General features: G+C 36.5%; 1 protein-coding gene across 9 annotated transcripts in view; it reads left to right on the top strand.

The window, feature by feature from the left end:
• The window catches only part of FANCC (FA complementation group C), a 109,948-nt gene that overhangs the window by 78,021 nt on the left and 16,949 nt on the right, over positions 1 to 14,978 (top strand). For all 9 annotated transcript variants that reach the window (XM_080373220.1, XM_080373216.1, XM_080373221.1 and 6 more), the window contains 5 exons: positions 2 to 121; positions 923 to 987; positions 4,751 to 4,915; positions 7,836 to 7,992; positions 13,870 to 13,922. In XM_080373220.1, coding sequence (XP_080229346.1) covers positions 2 to 121; positions 923 to 987; positions 4,751 to 4,915; positions 7,836 to 7,992; positions 13,870 to 13,922 — 560 coding nt within the window. The remainder of the gene's footprint in view (position 1; positions 122 to 922; positions 988 to 4,750; positions 4,916 to 7,835; positions 7,993 to 13,869; positions 13,923 to 14,978) is intronic.

Raw genomic sequence — 14,978 nt, 5'->3', positions numbered from 1 at the left:
GAGTTTACTGTGCCATCTTCTTTCTTCTTCTAAATGGGAAAGTAATGAAGCTGAAACGAGTACATTCATATCAACTCTTGGCTACACATCATCAGATTATTATTGTCAGTTAATTAAAAATGTAAGTATTTTGTGCAATTGAGGTTTTGTTAACAATAAATCACCAGTTTGTAAGCACATACATGGAGCTGTCATTGTGATAAGAAACATGGACTGAACTTCGTTTATCTTTTCTTACCTCAGCTACATTTACAGCCTTCTAAGGGAAAAAATGAAGTGGGAGCTCTCTGGAGAAATGAGAAAAATTTTTATTAGATTACACTGTAATAGATTTTCAGGAAAACCAAATTCCTGTTGCTGTTTCGTTATAACAACAAAAAAAATATCTGCCCTATCAATTTATTCTCCCTGTGAAGCTTAAATTACATATATTTATTCTGTATTTGAACATAATTTTTGGATTGTTTTCTTTGACTGTATGCACTGCATTTAAAATTATAGATGAGACCTAAATCTTAGGAAAAGTGTCTTTTACATTTAATATATAAAAATAATGGGAATAATTTTTCATAATATGTTGATCTAAATTAGATAAATCATATAAAAACTATTAGTAGTGCTCTTCTGAAAGTTTAACCTCAACTCTTGGGGAAGCAGAGCTAAAATAAATCGCTTCCTAGTTTTCCAAAGTGGAGGGTATATAATGTATGTTAAAAAAACAATTTGCAGCACATTTTATTCAGTGATCTGGATGGCTTTAATTTGGCACCAATAATTAAAAAAATTAAAAGTCAAACTGAGTGAAAAGAGAAAGTTATTAACCTGTACAGTATGTTGAGTCACATAGAGAATCATACAATTAATGTCTGCTTATTTGTAGTATGTGTAATTTATTTAATTTTTATTTTATTTTATTTAACAGATGGTCTTTTCGTTAGTAACAGAACTCAGAGAGAATCAGTTCAATGGACTTAACATTCAGGGAAGGTAGGTATTATCATAATTTGGATATGTGTTAGTTTGGATCATTACAGTTCAGTGAAGACCTTTTTATAGTCTTGGGCAACTTAGGCTTCAGTTTGAATGTTTTGGATATATATGTAGATAATTTTAGGTGTGGACAAGCTTGTTAACTGGTGCTTCATGTGGGAATTTATACTTAACCTGAGAGTCATAGAGTGGGTTGTGTTGGAAGGCACCTTCACAGATCATCTGGCAGGGACACCTTCCACTAGACCAGGTTGCTCAAAGCCCCATCCAGCCCGGCCTTGAACACTTCCAGGGATGGGGCAGCCACAGCTTCTCTGGGCAACCTGTGCCAGTGTCTCACCACCCTCATTATAAGGAATTTCTTCCTAATACCTTATCTAAATCTACCCTCTTCCAGTTTAAAGCCATTACCCCTTGTCCTGCCTACTACAGGCTTTTGTAGAAAGTCCCTCTCCAGCTTTCTTGCAGGCCCCCTTTAGGTGCTGGAAGGCTGGAATAAGGTCTGCCCAGAGCCTTCTCTTCTCCAGGCTGAGCAACCCCAACTCTCTCAGCCTGTCTTCATAGGAGAGGTGCTCCAGCCTCTGATCATCTTCATGGCCCACTTCTTTCTGGACTTGTTGCAACAGGTCCATATCCTTATGTTGGGGGCCCCAGAACGGAACGCAGTACTTCAGGTAAAGTCTCACTAGAGCAGCCTTCCTTAGTCTGCTGGCCTTGGTTTTTTTTATGCAGCCCAGTATACAGCTGGGCCTCTGGGCTGCAAGCACATGTTGCTGGCTTGTGTCCATTTTTTTATCCACCAGTATCCCCAAGTTCTTCTCTGCAGGGCTGCTTTCAGTCCATTCATCTCCCAGTCTGCACTGATACTGGAGCTTGTCCTTACCCAGATGCAGGACCTTGCACTTGGCCTTGTTGAAACTCATAGACTTCATAATCATAATGGTAGCTACTCTCTCTCTCTCTACATGTATATATATAACACGAAGTTAACTGGCAGTTACTATGAGAAAAAGTAAAAAAAAAAAAAATCTAAAGGCATATTTTCCCCTGTTTGTGTGAGTGATAGTTTAATATGACAGCATAGTAGTTACTTAGTGCTTGTTATGAATGGTAAAATTTGTCCATGCTTATTTAAAGAACCTCTCATTAAAGAGCTTCCATTTGTTCCTTGGTCTGGTAGCAAACACTGCTGTGACAATACTGTGTATTTCATATATAACTATTTGAAATCCACCCAAGCACATAGTATTTCCACCCTTTAACTGCTTTCTTGGCTTGATTTTCTAAGGATGAGAGTCTGAGATGGAGAGTGGGAAGGAAATTGTGATGTGCTCTGGTCACATCGCCAGTCCAGATTTTTATGAGATGCTAATAATCACCTTGCAATATTGTGTGGGGTGTTCCTGCATGTCTAGGTGTAGTCAGTGCGAATAACCACCTTCTTCATCTGTACTACATAAATACAGTGAATTAAGCAAAAAACTGCCACCATAAAAAAGGGGATACATTTGCCTAATGCTACTTTTATCACTATTTTTGACATGATCATGCCTTTTCACTGACCTTGAAGTGCAGATCATGGTCTTTTGTCAATCCTTTAAAAATTAGCATATTTGAATACATCAGTAGATCCCTTGGTTTGCATGTAAATTAAGTGCATTCCAGCTGAAAAACAAAAGCAGAAATAAAGACTGCAATTTTTAATATAGTCTATATATTAAAATTATGTCTTCTGTTTTAAATGCATGACTCCTTTGGTCTTCAGTGTCAAAGCTGCTGCTATGATGATACTAGTTTTATGACCTATTTAACACCACATAGCCTGTAAAATTACAGGAAGGAGGAGTCTGATTGAAAAATCTTCCTTTTATCATGAGCTAATAACTTGGCTATTTTTCTGCCTTCCTTCTTGCACTGAGGTGCTTGCGTAAGGAAGAGTCAAGAAGCTGAGTTCGTGCAGAGCTGACTTCAGTACGAGCATTACGAAATTTTATTCTATGTAGAAAGCAAACACCCACATACTATAAATTAAGGTGAAACAGACTTAGCTGAAAAGCTAATGAGACTGTTGGGAAGAGAAATATCTGATTTCTACCAGAATAAAAGCAAAACTTAGTTAGATTTTTGAGTGTATGAATTCTGATACAGCTGTTTATTTGAGTTCCAGAGACAAATGTAGTTTGCAGTTAGAGGTGTATGTTGTCTTCTTTATCCATTCAGTGATGCTTACAGCAACACAGATTACAATGTCTGTTGAAATACATTGCACACAGTGGAATGCACTGTGTAGTATTCTCCAAGAACATATTTTGATGATTATGTAGAAGAAGAAAATTACCTTTGCAGGGTTTTTCTTCCAAAGTTAAGAGTAAAGTAAACTGCTGAGGTTTGCTAATCCTGGATAAGGAATTAGAAACAAAATTTTGTAAAGGGGATTGAGTTAAAGAATCTCAGATCTGTGAACTTTACATGTATATCCCAGAAAACACTGCTGCACAATAAATATCAGCCCAGTAATTACCATTCTTATAGAAACACTTCTCATTGTAAAAGCTGCATCTTCAATGTAAGAAACCTTAAGCACGTATTTGGTTAGGTACTAATTCAGAAATCTGAGTCTTTGAAAACGCGTCAGGTTTTATTTCTCACTGTGGACACCACAATGGTACCTGATGTTCAAAGATCATTGCACTTCTGTTACAGCATATGCCAGTGACCATTAAGCAACATCTACTTAGGAGCAGCTTTAATACATGCAGGGCAGTAGAGTTAGCTCTTACTCAGAGTAACCTATAGTGTAATTCCTGTCTTAGCTCTTCATAGACTGTATTAGTGGTCTAACAGATTTTAGGTTCTTGCAAAGAACACACCCCTTCTAGTGAACAATGAAATCAGGAAAACTTTGCGTCAACTCAAGGAAGCCTTTACAAACAATCTAGTAATTTTTAATTTGCCAGAATTCAGTATTTGAGAGTTCTTGGTCTTAATAAATGTCTTCCTGTCAAAACAGCTTCTAGAAAAATGTGCATATAGTTTCATGTGCTAGAAACTATATATACTGTGGTAAACTTGTGATTTCCTTTTGCAAATGTTATCTCTTATATTGTGTGCCATTGTCCTTTTTGTTTATGTTTCAGGTTCCACTGTCTTTATTAATTTTTAAGCATGTAGTTGTAGTGAGCTAGTCAAGTGAGTGGTTTGTATATATATTGAGATCCAAAAGCATTACATATTCCTTCAACTGTAGATTTGCAGGACAAAAACTTTTCAGCTGAGCACAGCAGGATTCATTTTCTTTGGTTCATAGAAGTTGTCTCTGTTGAGAAAGGTCAAGGAAACAATAGGAGTCCTTAGAAGCAGCTAGGTGGTCTGTTGTGAGGGTCTAGCAAACCTACATGGGAGCTGTGGATATGTCATCTTTCTTACCTGTGCTTTGCTGATCCTGGGAGAGACAAAGCATTCACTGCTAGGAAGGGTGTGACGATGAATGAACACAGCTGGCTGCAGTTCAGAATTGTGTTGATATCCCTCAAGAGGTTTGTCTTGAGCACTAAACCACCAAATTTTGTCTGACTTCTCTTCAAGATTCTTCAGACAGTATGTAATGAAATGTCAACAGTCATTCCAATAAATAATTCTTCTGCAGTTAAGTATGCATCTCTTACGTTTAACCTTCTGTAATTAGTTTAATCTTCTTTTACCTTATCAGATTAAAATTTTGACTTTTTTGAAATATGATCTATATTTATTTTCCCTTCAGAGTTTCAGCCAGTCGTGTGCATGCCATGTCCCTTATCTGTCACCCTCTTGTTACTCTGCCTGATCTAATGCCATTGCTGGAAACTCTCCTTCTTTACCATGGAGGTGCATCAAAAGAAATTCTTAGTTCAGAGTTTCTGGAGGCTGTGAATGAGGCCTTTTTAAAGTAAGTAGCACAGTGTCTGTGATTTTTATGCTCTTTCCATAAAGATTTTTAATTCAATTAAATGTCTGTTCACTGGGTTTGTATGCTGAATGCACTGTACTTCTTTGGCATTATAGTAAAATACTTTGCTAGCAGTTGAATAGCAGAGCTCAGGTTGTAGGCCGTAGACAGCTTTAAATATTGACTGGAACTTTGTTCCACCTTTTCTCTTAAATGGAGGTTAAAGTCTTCAATAGATTTTGGGTGTTTTGTGAATGATACGATATAGAACTGTAATTTACCTTTCCTATAAGCATATCAACATTCCTAACTTGACTTTTGAGAGCCATCTTTGTTTTTCTGTGCACAGATGGATCCTTATGTTTGAGTGTTTCCATATTTTTCTTTATTTTTTTCTGTGACATTGATTATCAAGTTTTTTAATTATCCTGTTCTTCAGCAGGGTATTTTTAATGAGTCTGAAATTTGTGAAATATAACTTCCTTTGTTTTGCTGCCATGAAAATCACTGATCTGATAAAATTAGTCTATGGATGAAAACTAGCTGAGTGAAGCTGAACATCAGCAAGATTGGCTGTGCCAGGGAAGGAAAGATGTCAGGGAAAGCACAGCCTACTTTTGGCTGAGAGTTGCTTTATTCAAGTTGTAGCTGAGGGGTTGTATTATAAACATTTTTTTTATATATGAGAGAAGGCCCTTTTTGAACACTTTACTTCAATTATCCATTTGTCTCCTTTTTAATCAGAGTTTTAATTGCTTCCTCTGTACTCAGTGTCGTAAATTCTGAGATGTTCCAATGAAGATTTTTATATTGCTCCATTGAGGGGTACAGCAAAAATAAGTAATTAATGGAAAAGCACAATTACTAATTTATTTGTACACATGTTACTAGAAGCTATGGAAAACAAGTGAAAAAGGAATGTGAAGGTCTGTAGTGAAGGATGTGTCCCAAAAAAGAGCGCACTTTCACTTCTCCACCTTTTGTGGCTTCAGGCTGGATGTGTTCCACAAGCAGTAATGCAATTTGGGAAGCTTTCAGAGCAAGTTCACAGGTCCAGCATGGATGGTCTATACTGATGTCATTGAGCACTGACAGGGATTGCCACTTCATAGTATGAGTCTGAATCCTTTAGATGGCTACAAAAGTTTCTTCTGACTGAAATCAGCGCCTCTTTCCTTAACTTTTGAGCTACTTGTTTATGACAGTGAGCAAAAATAGTTCAGTTCATATGACTCTTGACTAAGAGAGTCTTGCAGGGCCCTTGACAAAAGTGTATGGTTTCTCTGAGAGCAGATGTAGGCTCACACATGTTTTGCATTGGTATATTCCTGGACTGTCACTGAAGCTCATGTGATCTTAACTTGAATGTGTTTGTATTTCCCCCGCTATACACACACTCTAACAATTGAATTTTGTGTTCCCTAACTCTACCATTGTTTTCTGAACACTTGTTTTCCTTCTGAGCATGGGTGAAGCCTGCTCCAGGACATAGTGTTGCTAAATATGGAGACTTGCAGTGCTCCACAGAATTCAGCATTGTCCCAGTGGGACCCTCTGCAAGTTCAGTCTCAGAAGACTAGATGACTAGAGTTTACTTCCTATATGATTTTTAAATCTCGGATTTCAAGCACCTCTTTGTATGCTTATTAGATTTCTTTTCCTGGCAAAATATCTGTAATATCTACCATGCTAACACAAAAACAAGAAAAAAAGAGGATTATGGCAAAATTAAATAATCGCTTGTCTTACTTGAGTTACTCTGATGTGCGTATGTGCTTTGATACTAGTAGTTAAACAGCATCCTGAAATTGAGCATTGCTTTACGATTTTGAAATGCTATGTACTTCAATATATTTCTTGTCTACAGATCTACACTTTTAAATTAAGCTACTCCGTAGTTTTGAATGGAAAAATTACAGCTTTTCAGATATCAGAATTCTGAAGGCTGATATTTAAACAAATGTTTGGCAAAATACATACTTTAAAAATAGATCCTAAAATGGTGTTAAATCTTTTTTCTACTGGTATTTTTTTATCAGTAATGTTAGTTTGCATATACTCGCCAGCCTAGTTTTAGTTTTTTTAATCTTCACTTGATTTAAGACCAATGCATATTTTTCTTGTTATTTATGTATTTTTTTGCTTTTAACATTTTAATTTGCATCTAATATGATATCTGCAAAAATATGTGAGGATGTTTTGTGCAGTGGTAACTCCTCTTCTTGGGTGGTTACTTTAGTATATTTGATTTATGCTGGACCACACCAATTGCGGTGGTGTTTTAAAACAGGCTACGCCTTTTATTTCCTAGTGATACAACACTGTTTCAGCTAAGCTATAGCTGAAGGCTTTAGGTGAAGAGAGAATTATTTTCTAAACCATTTATCTTTTACAAGGCTCTGGTCAGTGTTGGTGGGATGAAGACTTACCTACCTCTTCCTCATATTTTTTTTTCCTTATTTCTCTGCAAAGACAGGTAAAGCTTTGATTTAGCCAGCAGTAATACCATCGAGGACCTCACTGCTTATCTGTCAGCTGCTGACACTTTCTGAGCAGACCCACCTGCAGGAAGCAGTCTGGGTTTCAAAGAGCTCAAGTGTGGGGCAGGACCTTTCTCTAGAGTGGAAGGGAACTCCAGACATAAACCTTCCATTTCCATTTTCTGGGATCCATTATAATGAAATTTTTTATGTTTTAGACATGTGATAAGGTTTCATTTGTAGATGATGGTGATTTGCTGTTATTCTTTGCCATTATTATTTGACATTGACTGGGGTACTTTGAACGAGATTCCGCTCTCTTGTTCCAGGTTGGTTGATCTTTGTGTCTTCTTTTTCTCTAATGTACTTAAAAAAACACCAATCATTTTTGTCTTCCTTCCACTACATCAGGGAAAACAGTATTTTTCTCTCTAAACCAGGAAGAAGATCTCCCTCCCTGAACCAACTGTCTTCAGCCTCTGGCTTCGTCACTTACCAAGCCTTGAAAAAGCTACATTGTGCCTTTTAGACCAGCTGGTTTCCATTCAGATGAATTCACTGGAAGAAGTGGCTTGTGTCATAAAAGACTCACTACTGGTATGTGCAGTGTGTAGTATGTTTGATACCGACTGCTCTGTCATGCTTCAGAAATGACAGAGAGTTTTCAAGTACATCAGCGTATTTCAGGGAAATGGCTGTCCCGTGGCATGTAACTTGCTAAAGCAAAAGCAAATCCTGAGTCTTATAAACGCCACTACATTTTTAGCTTTTACACTGAACTGGTAGAAGAGAAAATACATTTCATTCAGTGAGGAAGAATGGATGAAGAGATGAGAATCTTACTGGTGGGGGTGCAGAGTACCTGCCTCTGTCTTAAAAAAAATTAAATTTTAGCCTGGGAGGATTTGAATCTGTTTTTACTTCAATCGCTATGTCCTAGAGAGTTTAGCAGTTTAAACAACTGAAATTGCTTATAGATTATTTCATTATGGACTGATTAGTTACTTGGTTTTGTTTGCAAACCTGAACAAAATTCTTATACACAAAACATTTGCTAAACTGTAGTTAAAGTTCTTTTTCAAATGCTGAGTTGTTCAGTGCACCAAAAATCTTTCCTATGAGAAAACATGACATAATACCTTTTCCAAAATAATAAGCTAGTTTGCAGCACTAAATGCAAATTTAACTGCCAATTATGATGTGAAATGGCATGTGTGCTATGCACTTAAAATTATGTATTCATAAAATAGACATAAAAAATGGTACATGGTATCTTATTTTCAGCCTATGAAACTGCTTACAGAGTGTGTTTTCTAGATAGGAAAAGTTATAGCCTTCCTTTTCAATTGGAAACTTTCAATTTCTGTTTTAGGGATCCATTATGATACTTGCAAATCTTGTAAATGCTTGGCATCAACAGCACTTCATATCTCATCTAGGAATCTTAAGTATTCCTAAAGACAAGGCTATATACAAAGCCTGTGCCTAATTTTTCTGTGTCAGATGTACTTGAGTTGAATACAGTATATGTTACCACATGTGACTGAACAAAAAAAAAAAAGTCTAGGTTATATATAAAAAGTAAAATCTTTGTTTTAATTTTATTGTTGTTTATTAACAACGTTCATATTTACCTAGTCTTCACATCCTGATCCCTGAAAAGAATGGAACATTACAGTGCTAGCACACTTAGATTGTCCTTACTTTCCGCTGCTCCAAAGACTTTGTGCTTTCAAAGTAAGGTATTTACAGAGTAGAAAGACCTATGCAGCAGCCTTGAATGCTGGTTTAGAGAGGACATCCTGTGGACAAGGAGTGGAATGAATGGAGGTATAAAGAAGGGAGCAGTTGGAAGATGGATACTGCTGATTTATAGGCATTGATAAGAGGGAAGGTGCATAAATGGGAGATGGCATACCAATTAAAAACAACAGGATGAGAAGCTTCAGAGAGGCAGTATAAGAGGAAGATCTAATCCTCAAATTGCGTTCTAGAATACTTAATGGTGTTTTGTACAACTTGCACACATGGTACTATAAAGATACTTGTGTGACATTAGATATGTCAATGTTTTGAATCCAACAGTATGATTAATTTAGCCTGCCTGAAATATATTTAAATATTTATTTAGGAATCTGGGTATGCATTTTTTGGCAGTGGGATTACGGTATTTGAGGGATGTGACCTCTGTTTGCCTTATGGATATCATAATAAGAAGTGGAATCATGAGACAAAACTTGATTTATACATGTTTTTCCATTTAGAAGAAAAGCTCTATAGTACAAATAGGCAGAAATATGTTAGTGATTTGATTGTAGTATATGATAAGAAGGACGTTTCAATAAGCTTTTACATAATTGCATTGTCATTTATCTAAATAAAATATCTTGATGCAGTAACCAAACTGTAAATAAAACTCACAGAGATCCATCGTACCCAGATAGTTGTAAACCACCATACTTTTATTACGAAAGATACTTGACATGCAATACTCTTATATTTTAATTCCAAGAGCAATTGTAGTGCCGATGTCCGCTAATTTGTCTTTTATATGGTTCGCTATTAGGTTTGTGGGTTTGGGGCTAAACTTGAATTAGTATTGGAAATTCTGTAGTTATTCAGAAGTAGTGAAAGCAGGTGAAATGACCATCACAAATGTCGTTTAAGCTTCTTCAGAATTTGGTGGGTGAGTGGATGTCTTTCTTTCTAAGTAACTTTAAGGCTTGTACATGTGTGTTAACAAAAATTTAAATAAATACACATACTAGAATTTTACGTTTAATCAGAAATGCAGATATGTATATAAATAAAGCACATCTGTAAAAGGGGATGTGAATGAATCAGTGTCAATTATAGTTCATATTCAGTTCTTTGCTTTCTGAAGTAGTTTTATTTCTTTCAAAGTTACGTTGCAAGAAAAGTGCAGTAGATTGAGAGGGCTTAAAATTTGCTGGTTTCTCCTTCATGAACCATCTGTCATTGCTGCATTTTGTTTTTCCACCTTGTCAGCGTTCCTAAGTCCAGCCGAGTATCAAAATTATGTTTCACTCTGCAGTTAAAGCTCTAGCTGTAGGGTCTCCCTTGCTGTTATTTTCACTTTAGCATTTCAGAGCAAGTAGTTTCAGTGGGTGATACGGTGACTTGCAGTGCCTACCAGTATACCAAGCTGAAGACTGCTCTGGTTCTCATGCCCTTGCACTGCCCTTTTGCTGTGCCTTATCCCGAAGTTCCGAGACCAACTGGATCCACCCTCACCTTTCACTGGGAGCTGTGCAAACGAAACAGGCATTAACAAAGGATAAAGGAGGAAGGATATAGAGATAAAATAAGAAATGTTTTTTGTTGTTTTAATACCTTCTGGCTAAGTTACAATTAGTTCCCACAGTATTGCTGGTCTTCAAAACCTGTGGTGTTATGGTAAATTTTTTGAAATAGCGCACACAGATTTATTCATAATGTTGATGAATTCAGGAGCTTTTTAAACCTCTGTAAAAAGATGTTTATGCTTTAAAAGTAAGTGTATGCTTCAAAATAAATCTAGATTTGGACTTGGTATAAGAAAGATATTAAGTGACATTTCTTATTTTTATTGGTAAATATAAAATTCAGGAATACAGGTAGATATACATTTTGGAAATACAGACAACATTTGAAATACAGCCGTGTAGTTGTTTCCTAAAGCTAGATGTTTCTAACTTCAGAGATGTGTCCAGTTAATTGCATGTGAGTTTGGAAGTTGAGAGAACCGGTATTTGTGGTGCTGTCACCTCAAATCTGTTGCTGTGTGATCTTGGGCACAATTTGTTTCTGTATGTTTACTCTTACTTGTGGTTGTTACAGAGCATTCTACGATCTGAACAAAAGCAGTATATGATGGTTAGTGTGTTCCTCTTTGTGCCATTTACTTGCTTCCTGTAGATACAAATTTCTTTTTCTTGCTTCTTTGTTCAGTTCTGGCTTTGTACTGTAAATCAGTTATACACAATTCTTCTTTCTGGTAACACAGATAAAAAGTAGTGTAGTTCTATAGAATTTGTGTATGTAATACTTTATGTTGCAGTATATTTTTCCTGTTTTATTTCTTTCAAAAATCCCAGTGGTTTTGTGTGTGGGTTTTTTCTGAAGAGGCACATGTGCTTCAGATATGTAATCGTAATATCACACGTGCAGCTCCGATTCCCCATGTCTGCATCTTTTTGGTTTAGTGTGTGTTGTGCTGTATGTATTGTGCATGTTTTAAAAGTAATGGAACAAGCTCCTGGTAAATAGTATATTTTGTTTTCTGAGTTTTCTGTGAAAAATACTTTGTGTGGTCACAGGCAACATTAGTAAAATCTGACATGCCTTTTTATTTTCAAAAAATAAGGTAATAAAGTCAACAACATGAAAGGCCTGTGAGGATCCCTCCTGAAGTTGATAATCCCTCACAATGCAGAATTGCTGCTGGCTGCAGCAGAATTGTGCTGCCTGCTCTAGTCCAGCTACACAACAGGCACATCTTCAGTTTGCCATGAAGACTTTTTGTGCTATGATAGCATTCTTACTCTGAGTGCTTGCAAATTAGTTTTGTGGCATTCGGTAACAGTGGGGTTTGTTTTTGGGGGGTTTTTGTTTGTTTTTTTTTCCCTTTTGAATACCAGTGATTAAATTCATATTGAGTTCAGTAGTATAGATTAAATACTAGGAGCTTATTAACTGTCGTTTTATGTAGCGAGCAGTGTAGATTGCTTGCTGCTGTCTGGCAGGTGCATTTTTCATTGTTGCATACAGCACATTTATTTTGGTCTTGCTCAAAAGAACTATGATTTAATCTTGTGATGTGCGGCAGTGTGCTCATGACCCTTTCTAGTTTATGTTCAGCCTGTCCTAAGCAACAGTGGGTTGGTATGTCATCATAGAAGTATGTGTGCAAAGGTAGGCAGAGTGAAAAGGCAGTGGAGAAGTGGCTGAATTCAACCATTTATCTGTCAGGACTGGAAAACCTACTTTGTACTTTCCAGTGTTTTCACAGAATTGCAGAATGGTTGGGGTTGGAAGGCACCTCTGGAGATCGTCCAGTCCGAGTTTTCCTTGTGAAACAAAAAAGAGATGAACGTGTCGCTTGTGTCATCGAGCCATGTTTTTTCTCCGCCTAGCAGTGACAGTTTGGGGACCCGCCTTGCAACAAGCTGCATGCTGTTCTTCACACATCCGAGCATCCGGCTGTAAATACTGCCGAGCACTAGGTGACGCACGTTCAATAGAACAACTTGGCTACAGCATGTGACAGGGCGGTAAAACATGACAAAAAGAGGTGCCACCTTGTATTTCCAGTATGACAAAGACAACTGTGAGAAACAAGGAGCTTTTCTAAATAGCTGCTGTTAAAAGCTGTCTCTGTTTTCTGATATTGTCATATAGGTATCTTATAAAATAAAGCCCTTATTCTGTTTGTGTGCAATTAAAAAGAAAAAAAAATCTATTCTACTTGGTACTTTTTAGCTTGAAGCAAACGCATAAATGTTTTCTTTGCAATAGTGCATCAGGCACTTAAAGCTGTTACAATAAATGCCACTTATAAATGCTATTACTTCCATGCATCCTGAAGGTTACAGAATGCATTTTATTAAACATCCATTACTCTAGAATGTTCAAGAACTATATTCTTATCAGGTCTTCAGGTGCTAGCTTCAGAAACACGAAGCACAAATTTGTTTTTTAACTTAGGCAGATATACCTTTGGGAATGTGTAAGTAGTTTTTTGTTCTTGGTACTCTACAAAAGCCTAGTAAATCTTAGAATTTAAGGATATGGGATTAGAAAGTACGTTGTTAACTAGTGTGTGTTTAATATAACAACTTTTCTTAAAACAGACTGTTATGTGGTAACATGATAAAAAGCTTCACTAGTTTAAAAAGACTATTTTGATGCACTGAGATATTTAGCTTGTACTAGCAACTACAAAATTCACAAAAGAAGATAATACGGTGAAAAAACATCTTGGGCCAAGATGTGTGTGGTAGTGTTAAAGGCAAAGGTGATAAAATAAATTTAATTTCTGGAATTTAATTTTGAAGATGTAGTGAGAATCTCAAAGCACACCCAAAAGGGATTGTCTGTGAAGAGGAATTAATAGCTTTTCATAAATCTGTTCCCTATCTCTTTCCTTTAGTAATTACATGCAACAACCTGTTCTATCTGCCACCTTTAGTATTTTTAGTTGTTGTTTGGGGTCCCAGGTGTTTGCATTCATCAGCTGTTTAGCCTGCCTGGTATTGCTGCGGATCTCCTTCTGTGACTTTGATGTAGTCATTTTGCAGAACCTAATCCTAAGGAAACCTGAGTGTTTTTAGTAAGAGTTGATCTGACATTTACAGTTTAATAATTGCAATGTAATAGCATTCATGAGTTAAGCTGTAAATTGTACAGGGGCGGGTGGTTTTTTTTAGTTGTTTCTTATTAATGACTGATTTTCTTTCATTTGTTTATCAACAGCCCCAAGCAGCAAGCCATCCTGCCATTTTCAGAATTGTTAACGAAATTTTCAAGTAAGTTTTGAAATTATAGTGGGAAGTGTTTCAAATAAATGATCAGTTTAAACACTGAGGTTTTCTTCATGAGGAGGAGTATTATGATCGGGGACGTATTATAATTATGGGATGGTTTTTTCTTTACCTTAGTGTCTCCGTCTGTGTAATATACTGCAAGTAATGAAAAATGTTAAAAATCACGTGAACTTTACATAAAAGTTAACATTATGATGATAATCATTGATACAGTTGACTACATTGTATCTTTTATATTTTATCATATATATCTGATAAATTAAAATAGCCTTTAAAATGTATAATTTATTTTGTATTTCAGTAGATATTTGATTTTGAGGTGAAAATTATAAATGCTGAAATACCTTGTCCCATGCCAGCACGAAGATGGAATTTAGCTGCAACACTTGCACTTACCAATGGAGCCTCTTTTACATTGTTTATAGTCTTCAGGATTTATATCAGCTATGCTCTTAATGGCATTGAACTGTTGATCTGCCTGTTAATAAGTTTGGGTTTGAATGCATTAGTTTTAAGCAATATATATTATTTACCACGTGGGGGCTTCCAGTCCTTTCTACTCAGTTTTCAGTGGCTTTTTCTCTTCACTTCACTTGGCTTACTCTTTTCACATAGGTCTGCTGCAGGGGTTTATCAGTATTACAGTTCTGATACAACAATAACATATTTAGTGACTGACATTCTTTGTTCATCAAGTGTTTTCCTTCCTAAGAAGAGCGGGCAGCCAAGTGCACATGTTTGGGGGCATTTGTGTGTCTGCGTGCATGTTTGTTCAGGTTTGCACAGCCACTAACGTAAGAATCTTTGCTGTAGAAACCGTAGACTGCTGCATTGTGAGAGTGGAATCACTTGACTGCCACAGCAATAATTGCCCTTTCTGTTGCTGGTCCAGTATCTGAGCACAGCTAGCATTTTCTGAATAGTTCAGACTAGTCACTTTCCCAAAGCAAAATGCACTTGAAAACTGATGTGACTTCAGCAGGCCTGTACTGATGTCTTAGGCCGTATATTGTGATGGTATATGGAGACATAATGTGT

This window comes from Falco punctatus, assembly GCF_963210335.1.
Source record: "Falco punctatus genome assembly, chromosome: Z".
Taxonomy (NCBI): Eukaryota; Metazoa; Chordata; class Aves; order Falconiformes; family Falconidae; genus Falco; species Falco punctatus.
The sequence above is the reverse complement of the archived record's forward strand: the minus strand, read 5'-3'. Positions and strand labels throughout refer to the sequence as shown.